A 19,099-nucleotide genomic window follows, 5' to 3' on the forward strand; every position below is an offset into this window, starting at 1 on the left:
CTTCTTCTGCTTGCTCGCTGTGAGGCAGGAGGCCATGCAGCATGCCAGTGCCGCCACCATGAGTCAGGGGGTGAAGCTGCCCCATGCTCCCCACACCAGCTTACTTCAGGGCCCTGTAACCAGGCCACCCATGCCCCAACACCTGCCTCACCTTGCAGCAGTGGCTCTGGCAGCCCCATCCAGCAGGACCCCGGATGGCCACCAGCCCACTTCTGCTTACTCACAGATGCAATGGAGCAGGAGGCCAAGTGATGTTCCAGTGCTGCGGCCATGAGGTGAGGTGGGAGGGTGGAGTTGCCCCAAACACCCCACATGGCTTACCTCAGGGCCCTGCAGCCAGCCCATCCACTCCTGAACACCTGCCTCACCTTGCAGCTACAGCACCAGCAAACTACTTGGCCTCCTGCTCCATTGTTGCCACAAGCAAGCAGAAGTGGGCCGGCAGTCATGTGGGCTCCTGCTGCACATGGGTGCTGTTGCCGCCGCCACAATGTAGCTATTGGGGTGTGGATGGCATGACTGTGGGGGCCCTGAGGCAAGCCAGTGTGGGGCACATGCGGAAGCTCCATCAAAATGGGGTCACTTTGCCTTGTAGCTGTGGCATCATGAGTAACCAGACAGAATAGGCAGCCAGGTGGCTGTGCAGGGCACATGTGGAAACTTCATCACCACCCCAATTTGCCTTGTAACTGCGGCACCGTGAGTAACCAGACGGAATAGGTGGCTGGCTGGCTGCACAGGCTCTTAAGTAGGGCTTATTTGGGGGGGGAGTTTATATTAGGCGCACACATAAAAACATGCTAGGGCTTATTTTTTGGATAGGGCTTATTTTCAGGGAAACAGGGTATATATTGCTGTAAGGAAAATGAACATGTCAAGGGTTAGATCCCTGTTGGTAAAAATGATATCCAGCTCTATAACAAATGAGAAATAAACAGAGGAAGCACATCTGGGATACAAAGAGACTAGAAGTCCTGGATTAATTTTCCTGAGGTGGACCAGGAGAGAAGCTCTCTTTTTACTGGCCCACCAATGACCATCAAGGTCCTGAGTGGTTTCTGGCTCCCCACAATATTCCATGCAGCCACAAAAAAGCTTGCAGAACACAAATCATGTTCAAGGCCAGAAGAGGAACAATTCTCCATCTCATTGCTCCATATGTTACCCAGGATTAAATGCAAAGGAATCTCCAGTTAGTGGGGATTAAGATTCTTATCTAATTTTGCAGCTTTTTTAAAAAGACATGATAGAAATTAATAAGCCTTAGTAAGACCATGCTTAGAATACTGCATCCAGTTTTGGTCACCATATTATAAAAAAGATGTTGAGTCTCTGGAAAGAATGCAGAAAAGAGCAACTAAGATGATTAGAGGGCTGGAGGCTAAAACGTATGAATGGTTGCAGGAATTTGGTATGTCTAATCTAATGAAAAGAAGGACTAGGAGTGACATGATAGCACTGTTCCAATATTTGAAGGGCTGCCACAAAGAAGGGGGGGGGGTCAACCTACTTTCCACAGCACCAGAAGGTAAGACAAGAAACAAGAGAAGCAACCTAGAACTAAGGAGAAATTTCCTAACAGTGACATCAATTAATCAGTGTAACGGCTTGCCTTCAGAAATTGTGGGTGCTCTATCACTGGAGGCTTTTAAGAAGAGACTGGACAGCCACTTGTCTGGAATTGTATAAGAGCCAGCGGTTTGACTAGAAGACCCTCAAGGTCCTTTCCAACTCTAGTATTCTGTTATTCTGAATTTCCCAATATTCCATCTCAAGGAATATTGGGAATAAGCCCCTTTTGCATCAGAATGCACCCATATACACAACTATGTGCTCGGTCAGTATTGTCTTTGCTATGCACAAGCAACAATATTCCATACTTCACTACTTTGGAAGAGTGGTCCATATTAACATATTTCAAATCTCAACAAAGTTTTAAAGGGATCAAATCCTTACTGGGATTCCCTTCTGCCTGGTTTCAAGATGCTCTGTGCTTTCAAGAGAATATAGACCTCAAAAATCATGGTCCAGATTTCTTTGATAGAGGCCACTTCTGAAAGAGCTATGTAACTGAATGCTCTTCCAGGAAGTGAGTTTTTCCTCTTAGAAAAGAGCGTGTGAATCAGAGGTGGTATTCAGCCGGTTCGCACTGGTTCAGGCAAACCAGTAGTGAAAATTTTGAGCAGTTTGGAGAACCAGCAAATCCCTCCACTGGCTGGCCCTGCCCCTGCCTACCCACCACTTCCTCCTGCCCATCTGCTCACCTGTTCACCCCACCTACCCGCTCACCCACCCAGCTCTCCCCAACCTGCCCAGTTACTTCTCATCTCGCCTCCCCGGTATAGCTGTTGCTTCCGTTTGGCTCCTCATGTGCCATTGACCACATGGTCTCTGCGGGACAGCCAGCTGGCCTGCCTTCCAACACGGTGCCCGTGGCCCAACTGAGCAGCCCTGATTATCCTGGGTAAGCCTGCAAGTCATGGCTTAGCTAGCTGCCTCCCACCATCCCACGTGGTGCCACCAGCTTGCCTCCCTTCATCGCGGCCTACCACGCTGGCCACGTGGCCCAGCTGATATCCAGGCCTCACCCATTCTGGTCACTGCAGCTGCCTGCAAAGGTAAGGTGCTGGGCCAAAGGGCGGCCTTGGGGTGGAGAAGGTGAGGCGCGGCTGCCTTTCGGGCCTGGCTCTCATCAATCACCATCCTTCTGCCCGCATACCACCTGCTCTCCCTTCACCTCGACTCCGGCCTTGCCCTGGAGCCTCCACCCAATCGCCATTCACCTCAGCCAGGTTGGGAAATGTGCCATTCCCCCATGCCAGCCTTGCCCCGGGCCTCTGCCCACATGCTGCCCCCCGCCTCAAACTATGACCCCCCCCAGGCTGAAGCAATTTATTTGGCCTGCAGGCTGCCATGCTAAGTGAAGGGCCACAGGGGGTGGTGTGTGCACAGGAGGGCCGAAGTGGTTTGGGAATGGACCAGACAGTTCTTCTAATCTGTAAGAAGTCCCATCCGGAAAGCACTGCAGTGGAGATCTTGTAGCAGCTTCTTCCGTCCCTTGTTGAGCCTCGGTTGCTCACAGAGATGCTCCTTGTGCTCTCCTGGTCAGCAGCTGCTTCTCTCTGCTGCTGCTCTTTCTGGCAGACCGTCTTGTGCAATTTAGCAGCTGTGAGCTGCCGCTTTCCTCTAAATTCCATCCAGAAAGCGCTGCAGCACAGCAAAGCAGCAGCCATGTTGAATTGCACTGGTAAATTGCACAAGATGCTCTCCTAGCAGTGTGGAGAGAAGCAGCTGCTGCCCCGGGGAGCAGAGATGGAGGGGAGCAGGCCCCAATAGGCTGCTCGGTTGAGCCTCACTGCGTGATGGAAGTCGTGCTCATGCATGTGCGTAGAAGCTACACATGTATGTGAAAGCTGTGTGTGCGCACGTGCACAGAAGCTGCATACACACATACATACACACACACACACTCACATTTTCGTTGAACCAGTGGTGAAATTATTTGAAACCCACCACTGATGTGAATCTGAGGTTAAACATGCAAGAGATGATTATTCTCTCAATAGGGACTAGGCCAGTGGTCTCCATGCTTCATCATTTTAATTAGCATGATTATATACAATACAGCACACACGTAGGAAGCCAAGCAACTTTTTTTACCTGCTTTTGAGTGAAATATTCAATTTGGGCAAAAGATCTTCAGGAGTATATGGTGCACTTTTGCATGTGGCATCAGAACTGCAAAGCACAGTTTGGAGAAATGGCAAGAAACCTGTGCTGGGAAGATTCCTAGGGGCCAGGTAACCTAAAAAGAATGAAATAAAATGATACAGCAATAGGAATTAGTGAAAAAGTATTTATCTGTGTTTTGTTTTTGTTTTGTTTTTTTTTAAATATGGTAAGGTTTCTGGCAAAAAGAAATAGAACCATACACAAAAAGAAATGGTACAAATGAAGAAAACTTTTTTTTAAAGCAACAACTTGTTCAGTGTAGAAATGAAATTTACATGAAAACTGACCTGCTGGTGCAAAGGTACTTCTCACCTTGGATTCCTACCACAAATAATTCTAGTGCAAACATGGACTATTAGGTGCACATACATAATCAATAATGCTATTAGTTTATATTGATTAAATTAATTCGGTTAAAATTAATCCAACTGCATTAAAATCCATAGGTTTCATCCAGTATTTACAATGGATCCCCTGAAATATAGGGACCAGCAACTCAGTTGTTAATAAAGTGGTTGCTAAGTGAAACTGCTACTGTGCTTATGATCTTTCTTCAGCTTTCATTTGCTTTACAGATCTGTAAAAGTCATAAACATGGGGATTGATTGTAAAGTTACTTTTTCTTCACTGTTGTAACTGTGAACAGTCAGTAAACAAGGCAGTGGCTAAATGAGTACTACCTACAACTGTTTGCTAAACCAAATATTATTTCAGTGAATCTGTTCTAAACCCAGAATCCTCTTATCACTATTATTAAGCATTTATTGATCTAAAGCATACATATGTCAAGATACAGTGATATAATTTAAATACAATAATGAGTATGGAAACAGATATTGACTCTATTTCTCCTCCCCCCTCCCTTTTTTTTTTCTGCCATCAATGTTTGTTTTCCATACCTGGTTTAATAGAAGTAAAATAGGGAATGGATGAGTTCACCACACTTACCTCAGTGATCATGCAGTTTAAACGTGTGAAATAGACTTACATTTTAAAAAGCCATAGCAACAACCATTTTATTACTAAGTTTCAAATGCTTAAATACATTCCAGTTTTAATCTTTGGATATCTATTTAAAAACAGATGACATAGAATTTGCAACAGTAATAATATGGAAAACAGCAGTTAATCTAAAATATACATAATAGTTAAAAGAACATTATATTCAATAGGCAAAAGAGGTAGGGACAACTAGAGATGAACTGAAGTAAAACAGGGGACTCAAGTAAAATAGAGAAGTCCAACCCACCAAAAACATAACCATAAAAGACAGACTAGGAATACAAAGCAAGAAAATGGTAAGAGAACACCTGTCTGCTCTAGATGAGTTCAAATCACCAGCACCCAGTGGTGGGTTGCTACCAGTTCGCCCCGGATTGGGTGAACCAGTAGCGGTGGCAGTAGGAGGCTCCACCCTCCCACCTGGATGTCTCTGTGCATGAGCAGAAGCTTCTGTGCATGCACAGAAGTGTTGCACGCACAGAAGCTTGCACGCATATGAGTGAACTGGTAGCGACGGGATTTGAAACCCATTACTGCCAGCACCTGACAGATTACATCCCAGACTTCTGAAAGAGCTGGCAGACATAATCTTGGAACTATTGAACCAGTGGTGGCTTTCAAAATTTTTTACTACCAGTTCTGTGGGTGTGGCTTGGTGGGCGTGGCAGGGGAAGGATACTGTAAAATCTCCATTCCATCCCCAATCCAGGGGAAGGTTACTGCAAAATCCTCACTTCCTCCCGATCAGCTGGGATTTGGGAGGCAGAGAATAGATGGGGGTGGGGCCAGTCAGAATTTTTACTACCGGTTCTCTGAACTACTCAAAATTTCCGCTACCGGTTCTCCAGAACTGGTCAGAACCTGCTAAAACCCACCTCTGGTCAGAACCTGCTGAAACCCACCACCTATCTTTCAAAGATCCTGGAGCACCAGGGAACTACCAGAGAAGTAGAAAAAAGTTAATGTGGTTCCCATCTTAAAAAAAGGGGGGGGGCAGGGAGACAACCAAATCCAGGAAACTACAGCCCAATCAGCCTGATTTCTTTCCTGAGAAGGTCCTGGAAAAGATAGTTAAGCAACAGATTTGCAAATACCTAGGGCCCATTGTTCAAGTCTGTCAGGATCTTTTTGGATCTTCTGGGATGTTGGCTATTCCTGCCAGCTTAGCATCATCTGCAGATTTATGAGTTCCCCTTCTATTCCCTCATCTAATTAGAATGAATTTATGAAGATATTGAAGAGTACTGGGCCTAAGATGGAACCTTGTGATACCCCATTGCTTACTTCCCTCTATACCATTGAGGACTACTCATTGAGTATGGTTTGTCAGCCAGTTACAAATCCATCTGGTGGTGATGTTCTCTATCCCACATTTTTCTAACTTACCATGAGGTAGGTTGGGGCCTACTTTGTCGAATGTAAGCCCAGTACTCTTTAACTTTGTCAAATTCAGGGGTGAAATGTAAAATTTGTTACTACCGGTTCTGTGGGCGTGGCTTGGTGGTGGTAGGGTAATGTGACTGGGTGGGCGTGGCCAACTTTTTTTTTTTTTAACTTTTCAAAGCATTTTTTCTAATGCTTCTAATGCATCAGAGAGGCTTTTTAAAAAATGCTTTGAAAAGCCTCTCTGACGATCAGGCAACTCAGCTGGATCGTCAGAGACTTTTCAAAGCATTTTTTTAACCACCTCTTCGGCCAAGAGGTTGCAGAAAAAAATGCTTTGAAAAGCCTCTGATGATCCCAGCTGAGCCACGTGATCATCAGAAGTTTTGTTTTTTTTTACTTTTAAAAGCATTTTTTCTTTGGAAGAGGTTGTAGAAAAAATGCTTTTAAAAGTAAAAAAAAAAAAAAAGCCTCTGATGATCGTGTGGCTCAGCTGGGCATGGCGGGGGGGATTTTTGCTACCAGTTCTCTGAACCACCCGCCACCATCGCTACCGGATCGGGCGATCCGGTCCGAACCGGGAGCATTTCACCCCTGGTCAAATTCTACTTTTTTCTACCAAATTCTACTTTGTTGAATTTAGGCCCAGTATTCTTCAACAACTTCATAAACAATTTAGATGAGGGAATAGAAGGGGAACTTATCAAATTTGCAGATGACACTAAACTGGCAGGAATAGCTAACCTCCCAGAAGATAGGCTCAAGATCGAGATGGATCTCAGCAGACTTGAACACCGAGGCTTAGCTAACAAAATGAAATTCAATGTAGAGAAAGGGAAAGTTTTATACTTAGGCAAGAAAAATCAAATGTACAAGTACAAATTAGGTGAAACTTGGCTCACATTTGTGAGAGGGATCTTGGAGTCCTGGTGGACAATCACTTAAATATGAGCCAGCAGTGTGTAGCAGCAATCCAAAAAGCCAATGCAATCCTAGGTTGCATTAACAGAGGAATACAAGCAAGATCACGTGAAATATTAGTACCACTTTATAAAGGCTTAGTAAGACCACTGTCAAGTCCCCATAGATCCCTATCGGGAGACTGCCATTCCTGTGGGGAGGACCCCACAGGTTTACAACCTTTCCTTGTCTCTGGACTTTCTTTTACTTTGATGTCCCTTCTTGGGAATGGGAGGGGGGAGGGAATAGCCTGGGGCCATCTGCTTTGTCTCAGCTCCAAGGGAACAAGCAAATGGCGCCTGACAACAGCCCTCTTAGCTTCTTCTCAGCTCGAGGTTTTCACAACTTCATGCCCGTGGATTGGCTCTCCTTCAGACTGGACAGAGGAGAGGGGTTTCTACAACTTTTAACCTAATGATTTTGAGTGGAAATTTCAGATCCTGCCTTGCTTTTCTTGCTATCACTATCTCCCAATAAAAGTTCCTTTTGAAGTGATGCTGGTTTTAAGAGTTCTTCTTTCCTGAGGAGAGAGGAGAGGCAAGTCTTTACATTAGGCAGGATCTGCAATAGTGGTCAACCCAAAGAAGCTTTACTCTACTAAGGGGATCCTGCAAACTATGTCTGACCAGGGGAGTGGGCATGGAGAAGCAGAGTGCTGGGGGGAAACCTCCACCATGACCCAAGCTGATGCTCAGTGGAGGAACCGGCTGCACTGGAAGTCCCCGTAAAGCCAAGATGGTCTGTCGGTATGGGGACCATTGGAAAGGAAGAACCAAAGGGGTCAGCAGCAATGCTGGAGGCACAAACTGAAAGCCCTGTCAGATCACAATGACCTGAATGAGGAACTGGAATGAGAGGATTGCCTCAAGAACCATGTCATGCTGGAGGCTTTCCAGGAGCTTAGGGCACAAGGTGCCCTGGACCACAAAAACGGAGGCGATGATAAACAAGGGGAAACTGATTGGGGAAGAGCAGATTCTCCCATTCTGGGAGCATCTGGAAATGCTGCCAGGACAGATGGGGCAGCTGCCACCCCGCCAAATCTCCGCACTAAAATCCAGGTCCAGTGAATGTCCCTGGAGTGGCAGCCAGGAAAGCTCCCCAGCCAGAATAAAAAGCACTCCCCCCCAGCATCAAGTTCGATGGAGATCCCCAACAACTGGGATTCTTCCCCATCCAGGTCCTCACCTACATGCAGGAGTATGGCTGAGACTTCCCAAACCAGGGAGCCCCAGTCCAGGTCATCACTCTAGCCCTAGAAGGAGCTGCTGCAAGGTGGATGGTGATCCTCCATAATGTGAATGCTCCCGAGTTCCGGAACTTTGATCACTTCATGATTGTCCTCCAGCAGAAGTTCAAGGGCTCTTTAGCTGACCGCAAGGCCGGAGATTGCATTAAGATCATGAGACAAGGCTACAGCCAGTGGCCAAATACACTGAGGAGTTCTGAGACCTGGCCTGTCATGTGGACTGACTGGAGGACATTCTAGTGAACTGCTTCAAGGACAAGCTAAATGATGACCTCTACCATGCCTGCATCGCCCACAGGCCACCGAATCATCTTCACAACTGGTACATCATGGCAGAAGAGGCCAAAATCGACCAAGCAAAGAACCAATACCGGTCTGGCCACATCTGGAAGAGATCACCACCCGAGAGGAAGTGAGAGCCTTTCAAACCACAAGCAGCGGTGCCATGCTCAACAACCTGTTTCAAGTGCAGAAAAGAAGGCCACCAGGCTGCCGAATGCTGATCAAAGACACCAACCAAAAAAAGTGATTGTTTGCCTACAAGAAAACCAGCCAAGTATACCCCACATACCAAAGACACCAGCCTGAAAAGCAGCGAGGTTGTAGAGTTCTGCCCATCCCCAAAATCTGGAGGGAGAAGTACGACCCCATCCAAAGAAGGCCCCGGCCAATCTGACAGCAATCTGGAGGATGACCCTTTGGTAAATGGACCAATCAAGCCTTGCCTCTAGAACTGTTAATCCCTAGCCTGGAAAGAAGAGTAAAACTAAGAGCTCTACTAGACTCGGGGTGCACCAGGTGCTTAATCAGCCCAACCCTAATGAGGAAACTGGGTGTCAACTTGAAAAAAATTAAACCCAATTGCATTTTGCCAACTTGATGGGTTGGACGTGGGTGGAGTCCCAGCTACATTCACCACCAAGCCACTAGAACTCACCATGGGGAGCCACTGTGAGACTCTAATCTTTATAGTGGCACCTGGAATGGAATGTCCCTTGTTTTGAGGCTTACATGGCTGAAGCACTGGAACCGACAAGTGGACTGGAAAAAATGGATTTTGAGGCTTCCCTGGGGTGTAACAGCCCCTGATGATGGCAGCCAGCAGCAGGGAGGTGGCACAAAGAAGGAAGCAGCTGCCACTCTGAAAGACGGGCTGTGGCGAGGCATCCCTCAAGAATACAGGAACCTAGCCAAAGTGAAAAGGGCTCAGATGAACTTCCACCCCATCGACCCACAGACTGTGCCATTGAAATCCTCCCTGGGGCTAAGTTGCCAAAACCAAAACTGTATTCTATGACCCCTAGGGAGCTGGAGGAACTACATGCTTTCATAGACAAAAACGTGGCTCAGGGTTTCATCCAACTGGCCAGACTCAAAGTGACTGCTCCTGTTCTGTTCTGGGAGAAAAAAGATGGATCTCTTCCCTTATGCGTTGATTATCGTGGTCTGAACACAATGTGTGTGGGCAATGTTTACTCCCTCCCCCTCATGAATGACATGCTGGCCCATTTAGCTAATGGGAAGATTTTTTTCTCAGTTGGACTTGTACGAAGCCTATTACAGGGACAGGATTAAAGAGGGGGATGAGTGGAAAACAAGTGAAAGGGGACCCCCCTCAAGACAATGCCACTACCTAGGCTTTTAAGCAAGCATTAACTGAAGAGTGGTTCTTGAACCACAAGGAATCCTGCTCCATGAAAGGTGGCTGTTGTGGTCCGCTGGTGGCCTGTGGAGCTGGCAGCAGAGTCAGACAGTGAGGAGGTTGGGGAGGAACATGGGCCAGTCCTGGAGTCTGGGGAAGGCTCATTCAAGGGCTCTGTGTTGGAGACAGAGAGGGGGCCAGGGCTATCTGAGAGTTATGTGCTGCCTCCGGAGCCTCAAGAGTCGGACATCAGTGAGGCAGAGGAACAGGGGGACCTGTTTCCAGTGTGCGCATACGCAGAGCTGCCAGAAGGCAAAAACAGTTAAGACAAAAGGGATGACTCGGGACTAGGGCTTGGAGATGATTGGCCCCTCCCATAAGACATAAAGAAAGAGCAAAGGCACATGAGCCTTTGCAGGAAGCAACTTTGTTTGTTCTGGTCAGTTTAAATTCTGAAGCTCCATTTTGACTCTGTGCTCCGTGTGGCCTTGCAAAGCTAATTGCCAATTAGGTCTTTGGCAGTGTGTCAAGGGAGATAAGGGTGGGTGCTTATCAGCTTATCCCAGAGGACTGTGGCAAACTTCTGTCGGACTCTTTACAAACTATTTGTGACTCATTACGGGCAGTGAATGAACATAATTCACAGCCATTGAAATAAAAAGAGGATTTTGGGTGTTTTTTACTGTCTCAGGAAGCCAAGGTCAGAACAATGGCTTACCCTGGATGGGGAGGAAACTATATGTCACTTCGAGCCGGAGACCTAAAGTTATACAGACCTGCCATGACTCAAAAGCTTCAGGATACTTTGGATTCATAAAAACACTACACCCAGTAAAAAGGCAGTTTTGGTGGCCTTCTCTTAAAAAGGACATTGAAAGCTACGTTGCCTATTTGTATGACCGCAAAAAGATGACAAGGAAGAATACCTGACTTTTTACAGTCTGTGGCTGAACCTTCAGCATCCTGGAGAGAGATTGTCATGGATTTTATTGTAGAATTGCCCAAAAGTGCGGGAAATACTGTCATTTGGACAGTGACAGACCTGTTTTCAAAACAGGTCAACTTCATACCATGTCAGAAAATCCCCACAGCCAAAATCTTAGCCAAAATGTTTCTGCAGCATATCTACCATTTGCATGGTGCCCCACAGAGGATAATTTTGGACTACAGGGTCCAATTCACCTCAAAGTTCTAGAGGGAATTCTTAGCCCTCCTGAGGACTGATCAGGGGCTGAATTCTAGTCACCATCCCGAAACGAATGGATTGGAAAATACTTACTGAGAATGGAACAACTACTCAAGTAGTTCAAATGGTGACCATTACAAAGCCGGTCTTTCAAAAGATGGAAAGTGCATGTGATTATAGGCTCCAAAGAATCTTAGACATAAGGCTCCATGTTGGAATGGGAGGAGTGGTATATCTGGTTCAGTGATTTCAGTCTTTCAAAAAAATGCCTGAGCAACAGGTCAGAAAAATATGAATTGGTATTTTTATTCTTATCCTACCTTTTTTCATTTTTTTTTCATATACAACTCAAGGAATATATAAACATAGATGCAAACATATCAATATACCTATTTTCTCCACAACAAGAATCCTATGAGGTGGAATGATCTGAGAGAGAAGGATTGGTACAAAGTCACCCAGTGGTTTTTTTATGCCTAAGGCAGGACTAGAACTCATCTTTTCCTGGTTTTATGTCTTTATACAAGTGGCTGCAATGATTTTGGCAAGGGTACTGGGGTGAATCTGGACTTTGATTTGTTTTTTCACAGAGAAGGCCCCTATGAATTTATTATTCTTCCCAGACTGGGAGGTAGTGATATTGGCAAGCACTTGAAAAAAGGTTTCTGCCACATGAAACAAACCATATGACTTTTGGAGTGAAAAGGCTTGCTTTCTGCAATGGGCCTGGAAGCAGTAGATGTTCACTTATTGGGATCTGCTTTCTGAGAAAAAAGAAAAGAAAAAACAGATTGTGTCACTAAAAGAAAACTGAAGAGATAATAGGATTCATGTCCAGGATATTCAGTGATGGAAAACAGGCTCGCACCAAAATTAAAGCTCTGGAGGCTGTAATGTTCTGGTGCAGGACACCAGAAGAGGGCTGGAGTGATGTGCTGCTGCCCCACTCTCTTGCTGAAACAGCAGAGTCACCAAGATTGCATTGGGTTTCAGGAGAGAAAAAGGGAAGAGACAGATTGAATCATAGCAACAACAGCAATGGAGAAGCTAGTTACTAGGACCAAAGGCAGTGATTCTCTCGCTGATGAAAAGTATTATTTTTAAATTGTGCTTTTATAAGTATCAGAGTTGCAATACAGTTAGCACAAGGAAAAACTGACTAAGGAAAGGTTCTAGCATCAAGAAAAGCCTTTGTCTTCTGAGATTAAAGGAAGCAAGTAAAAAAAAAACAAGGTATTTAAGTGTTTCCCCCCCCATCTATTTCTTGGTATGATGTTAGCTCTTTGGTAATTTATGTTTTTCAACTGTATGAAACATTCCACATCCACTACCACTCTGAGGCCTCTCTGTCCACAGTGTCTACATACAGGTAGCCCTTGTTTAGTGAGTATAATTGGTTCTGGAAAAATGATTGCTAAGTAACACAATCGCTAAAGTTGTGGGACTTCATCACTGGAGGCTTTCAAGAAAAGACTGGACTGCTATCTGTCAGAAATGGTGTAGGGCAGGAGTGTCAAATTCAAGGCCCACGACCTGCATCTGTGGTCAGATCCATTCCACTCCCCAAACTGCTGGCATGTTTTCTCTTCGCATTGCGTAGACCGGGCCAAAGCTACGCTGGCCCGATCTTTCCTCTTTGCATTGGGTAGATCAGGACGGCCCCACAGGCTTGATCTGACCATATAATGGGCCTTGAGTTTGACACCCCTGTTCTAGAGTCTCAGTATCTTTTTTATAGTATGGTGACCAAAACTGTATGCAGTATTCTAGGTGTGGTCTTACTAAGGGTTTATAGAGTGGTGTTATTACCTTACTTGATCTTGATTGAATCCTTCTGCTAATGCAATTTAGGATTGCATTGGCTTTTTTGGCTGCTGCCGCACACTGTTGGCTCATATTTAATTGGTTGTCCACTAAGACTCCAAAATCCCTCTCACAGTTACTGCTATTAAGCCTGGTTTAACCCAATCTATATGTATATTTTTGGTTTTTCTTGCCTAGGTGCAAGACTTTACTTTTCTCTACATTGAATTTCATTTTGTTAGATAAGGCCCAGTGTTCAAGTCTGTCAAGATCCATTTGGATTTTGAGCCTATCATCTAGAGTGTTGGCTATTCCTGCCAGCTTAGTATCATCCACAAATTTGATAAATTTCCCTTTATTCCTTTTATACTATCTAAGTCGTTTATGAAGGTATTGAAGAGTACTGGGCCTAAAATGGAACCTTGTAGTACCCCACTGCTTACTTCCCTCCATGTAGATGTAGCACTGTTAAGGACTATTCATTGAATACAGTTTGTCAGCCAGTTACAAATCCATCTGATGATGATGCAATCTATCCTACTTTTTTCTAGCTTACCAAGAAGTAGGTTGTGGTCGACTTTGTTGAATACCTTGCTGAAGTCTAAGTATATTATGTCCACAGTATTTTGCTGGTCCACCAGTTTAGTCCCTATATTGAAGAATGAAATAAGATTGGTTTGGCATGATCTGTTTTTAACAAACCCATACTGACTTCTAGTTATTACTTTACTCATTTCTAGATGAACACCCTCTGCGCATGCCCAAGATGGTGGTTCCTCGCTGAGTTCACGATCTTGTGGGGTGATGTTTTGGCCTTGGGGGGGGCCAGACTGAACATCTATGGCCCCTGCCCGGTTAAAAGGAGTTTTTACCAGTCATTTTGAGAGTTTTCTCGCTCTCCGGGACGTCCTGGCCGGGAAAAGGTCGGCGCTTGCGGGGACAGCGCAGGATGGTTGGATCGGCCTGAATGACGGCGGTGATTGGCTCTACCTCCATTGGTGGCTGCCAGAGCGCCGACAATGGTGATTCGGCGGTGGCGTTGCTGCGGCACCCTCGTCGGGATTCTCTTCATGACCCTGGACGCCTCAGGAATTGTCTGTAGGGGCTAGGGGAGGACAACGACGACAAGGAGGAGGCTGGCGGTGGCGGCGGCAGCGGTGGTGGTCGCAATGGCGGTGGCGGCGGTGGCGGTTGCAATGGCGGCCGCTGGAACAGAGGTTGGATTCTGGGGCAGCAGCCTGAAGGCCTTGAGCGAGATGGCGGGGGATATTCTCGACAGCTTGCTTTCCATCTGGAATTGCCTGGGCGACCAAAGGGTGTCTGGCCCACCTTGGAGGGCCAGCCCCCAGGTGGACCCAGAGTCCTCTGTAGTGAGCTGGAGGAGGCAGAGTTTGGGGACATTGTTGACTGACAGAAGACCTGAGGGTGGGTTAGGGGGCCAAAAGATGACTGTGGGGTTTTTCGCCCCTGGTGCCTTGCTGCCTATGTCCCCCCATCCCCCCCTCTTTTGGCCTGGTTCAGGCCTTATTATGGTCACTGCCACCCCTGCCTATTCCTGGCCTGCTGAACGGTATCTCCCTTCTTTTGGGTTCATCGTGGCCTCTTCGGACACTGCCACTGCGCGGTTCCCGTAGACTGACCCCTGTTTCTGAGCCTGAGGTCTGGTTAATTCTATCTTTCTCCTTAATCCATATGGAGAGCTGCTTGGGATACAAGTTCCGAGGGAGTCGGTTTATGGCTGCCGTTTCACTACCGGCTTCACCAACACTTTGGACTATTCTTGTCGGCCAACCACCGTGAGAGGGTGATTTGGTCAACTATTCCTGGGTGTCGAAAGGCGCGTGTCTCCTCCCATTGCTGTGAGAGAGCAGTGGAGTCTGGTTTACTTGTACCTAAGACTGGCATTTTCTCTCCTCTGGACTTTAAATCACCGAAGTGGTCCCCCTGGCCATAGACTATTTTTCATCCCCCAGTGACCGGATGTATTCGGCGACTGAGCTCCTTGTACTGCGAGACTCCCCTCTGTCGCAGGTCTGGCCCTTTACTCTATCAAGGGCCTACCTTGATGACAGGTTTTGGAACCCTGAGAGGTGGCATGCGGCAAAGAGGAGGCTGCGGGTTTTTTTTGGCTAAATCATTAGTTAAAATTTTAAGGGGTTCTGGGAGAGGGGTGGTTGGTTATATGAATGGACCTGGGGGGGCCCATATAGATACAGATCAGCATAGCCTGTCTGACGGTCGTGGCGTGAGGGATGGGGATGGGAGCCTGGATGGGGTACAGGGGGATGAGGGTCACTTTGTCACCATGGTGGTGGGGAGGGGCAGAGGTAGTCTGTGTAGAGGGCCTTATGACATCAGAGGGATGCGCCCCCACCATTTGCAGGCAGTGGTGTGCTCTGGCCCTCTTAGCTCTTCCTGCTCCCCCGGGGGGTTGGATGTGCGGAATCCGGGACTCCAGCTGGTGTATGTTAATGCGAGGTCCGTTGCAAATAAGGCCCCCCTCGTGCGAGATATAATTGATGAGGTGGGCACGGACCTGGCTTGTATTACGGAGACCTGGTTGGGACTGGAGGGATTTATCCCCGCCGGGTTTCCATGTGCTATACCAGCCGCAACTCCATGGAAGGGGTGGGAGAGTGGCGGTTGTTATTAGGGAAAGTCTTAGTCCCCTCAGATTGGTGGGTGTGAATCCCTATTGTTGAAATGGAACCCTGGAGTAGTCAGGTCTGTTGATTACGTACCTCTCTCCCAGCTGCGTATCTTCAGCCCTGCCCACACTACTCGAAGTCATTGCCAAACTGACGGTTGAGTTCCCCAACCTTATAGTTGTGGGAGATTTTAATCTCCCGTCAGCCGGTGAGACATCTGAGTGGTTCGGGAGTTCATGACCTCCATAGCGACCATGGACCTGACTCAAGTTATACAGGGCCCAACTCACAATGGTGGACACACACTTGACCTGATTTTTATCTCTGGGCAGTAGATTAATGCTCGGGGTAGGGGGATATTATCAATTCAGCCCCTGTCATGGATCAACCATTCCCTTCTTATGCTAGACTTTCCATCCGCCAACACTCACCACTGGGAGGTGGAACCGATGCATTGATTCCGCCCCAGGTGCCTGATGGACAGGTTCCTGATGGAGCTTGGGACATTTCCTACATCCTTATCCCACGATTCTCCAGAGGCCCTGGTTGATGCCTGGGAACAGGCTGTTACTGGGGCACTGGATCGAATCGCCCCATTGCAGCCTCTCCTCCGACAGGGATCCCGAGTAGCTCCATGGTTCTCCGAGGAGCTCAGAGAGATGAAGTGTCAGAAGAGACGCCTAGAGAGCTGTTGGAGATCTTCCCGTTCCGAATCTGATCGAACACAGTTAAGAACCTACATTAGGTCTTACCTTGTGGCGATGGAAGTGGCGAAACGTAATTATTTCGCTGCTCTCATTGCGTCGGCAGAGAATCGCCCAGCAGCCTTGTTCCGAGTGACCCCCTCCCTCCTTAATCAGGGAGTGAGGGAGGACCCCTTGCAGGGCACTGCTGAGGATTTTGTTCAATTCCTGCAAGACAAAATCACTCAGATCCGGATGGGTTTAGACTCTAACTGGGCAGGGTCTGACGAGGAGATGGGAGCAAGTCTTGGAGGTAACATCTGGGTTGACTTTGACCCTGTATCCTCAGATGAAGTGGACAGGATTGTGGGTAGATTGAGTGCCACGACGTGTTTGTTGGACCCGTGTCCCTCCTGGCTTGTTGCGGCAACCAGGGAGGTGACCGGAGACTGGATCCAGGCGATTGTTAACGCTTCATTGAGGGATGGAGTCTTCCCCGCCATCCTTAAAGAGGCGGTGGTTCGACCCCTCCTCAAGAAGCCTGGCCTGGATCTGGCCTCTTTAAACAACTTTTGTCCTGTCTCCAACCTTCGCTTTATAGCGAAGGTTGTTGAGTCTGTTGTGGCATGTCAACTTCCACAATTTCTGGAGGAAGCAGACTATCTAGACCCCTACCAATTGGGCTTCAGGCGCAGACACAGCACGTAAACGGCATTTGTCGCCTGGTGAATGATCTCTGGCGGGCCCAGGAAGGGGTTATTCCTCTGCTCTGGTCCTACTTGACCTCTCAGCGGCTTTTGATATCATCGACCATGGTATCTTACTGCGACGACTCGAGGGGTTGGGAGTGGGGGGCACTGTCTTACAGTGGTTCTCCTCCTACCTCTCGGGCCGTATGCAGTTTGTCTGGGCAGGGGGGCAGAGATCCTCCTCAAGACCCCTTATTTGTGGGGTTCCTCAGGGTTCGGTTCTCTCCCCCTTGCTCTTTAACATCTATATGAAGCTGCTGGGTGAAATCATTCAGAGTTTCGGGGTGAGTTACCATCAATATGCTGATGATACTCAGCTTTACATCTCCACCCCGGACCAATCCAGGGATGCCCTTTCCGTGATGTCTAAGTGCCTGGAGGCGGTGGGGGTTTGGATGGGCAGGAACAGGCTCAGACTCAACCCCTCCAAGACGGAGTGGCTGTGGATGCCGGCATCCCAGGATCTAGTGGCCCCATCACTTTTGATGGGAGGGGAGTTGTTGACTCCCTCTGATAGAGTTTGCAACCTTGGTGTCCTCCTGGATTTGCGGCTGTCCTTAGTGGATCATCTAATGGCCGTGTCCAGGGGGGCTTTTTCACAGGTTCGCCTGATGCACCAGTTGTGACCCTTCCTAGATAGGGATGCCCTCCATACAGTCATTCATGCTCTTGTTATCTCTCGTTTGGACTACTGCAACGTTCTCTACATGGGGCTGCCCTTGGGATGCACCCGGAGGCTCCAACTGGTCCAGAATGCAGCCGCGCAGGTTGTTACAGGAGCTTCCTGTTACTCCCGGGTAACACCTCTCCTGCGCGAGCGGCACTGGTTGCCGGTGGTCCTTTGGGTCTGCTTCAAGGTGCTGGTACTTACCTATAAAGCCCTTCATGGCATGGGCCCGGGGTATTTGCAGGAGCACCTCCTACCGGCCTCCCACCGCCCAGTCCGCTCACATAGGACTGCCCTCCTCCGGGTGCCGTCTGCCAGACAATGTTGGCTGATGGCGCCCAGGATGGGGACGTTCTCTGTGGCCGCACAACCCTCTGGAACGAGTTACCCACTGGGCTCTGGACAGCCCCTGACCTCCGTTCTTTCTGCAAAGACCTGAAGACATGGCTTTTTGAACAAATTGTCTGATCTGTTGGGATTTTTTAATTAATTGTGGGATTTTAATTGTATTTTTTAAAACTTTATTTATTGTTATTGTTATTGTTTTTACTTTACGTGATGGTTGTGAGCCGCCCCGAGTCCTCTGGGAGAAGGGCAGCATATAAATTTTAAGAAATAGATAGATAGATAGATAGATAGATAGATAGATAGATAGATAGATAGATAGATGCTGGCAGATCTGTTTTTTATTATCTCTTTCAGTATCTTCCCAGGTATTGATTTTAGGATAATTGGTCTGTAGTTTTTTGGGTCTGTTTTTCCCCCTCTTTTTGAAGATGGCACCACATCAGTTCTTTTCCAGTCCTCTGGTAGTTCCCCGGTGCTCCAGGATTTTTGAAAGATATGATACAGTGGTTCTGAGATGACATCTGCCAGCTCTTTCAGAACACTGGGATGTAATCCATCAGGTTCCCAGTGATTTATATTCATCAAGATCAGTCAGATGTTCTCTTACCATTTATTTATTTATTTTGCTTATTTTAACTTTTATTTCTAGTTTGTCTTTTATGGTTATGTTTTTGATAAGTTGGACTATAGTTTCTTTTTGCATGAAGACCAATGCAAAAAACGAGTTAAGCAGCTCTGCTTTCTCTCTGCTGCCTGTTACTTCCTTGCCATCTTATTTATTTATTTATTTATTTATTTATTTATTTATTTATTTATTTATTTATTTATTTATTTATTTATTAGTTCAATTTATATGCCGCCCTCCTCCAAAGACTCAGGGCGGCTTACAATGCACTTATAGCAATAGCCTTCATTCTTTTGTATATACCTGCTTATTAGGGCTTTTGGCCCCCCATAAGCGGTGTTTCTACAAAGTCAGCTTATTGCCCCCACAATCCGGGTCCACAATCCAGGTCCTAAAGATCTTCTCTCTTTAGTGGATCAACT

The 19,099-nt window shown here is 47.1% G+C and overlaps 1 protein-coding gene across 1 annotated transcript in view; it reads right to left on the minus strand.

Annotated features, from left to right (window-relative positions):
* ABCA12 (ATP binding cassette subfamily A member 12) overlaps positions 1-19,099 on the minus strand; it is a 344,530-nt gene that overhangs the window by 301,006 nt on the left and 24,425 nt on the right. Inside the window, exon 3 of the mRNA XM_034433493.3 lies at positions 3,661-3,805. Coding sequence (XP_034289384.2) covers positions 3,661-3,805 — 145 coding nt within the window. The remainder of the gene's footprint in view (positions 1-3,660; positions 3,806-19,099) is intronic.

The sequence above is a fragment of the Pantherophis guttatus genome, chromosome 1 (genome assembly GCF_059756535.1).
Source record: "Pantherophis guttatus breed Tessera chromosome 1, ASM5975653v1, whole genome shotgun sequence".
Lineage (NCBI taxonomy): Eukaryota > Metazoa > Chordata > Lepidosauria > Squamata > Colubridae > Pantherophis > Pantherophis guttatus.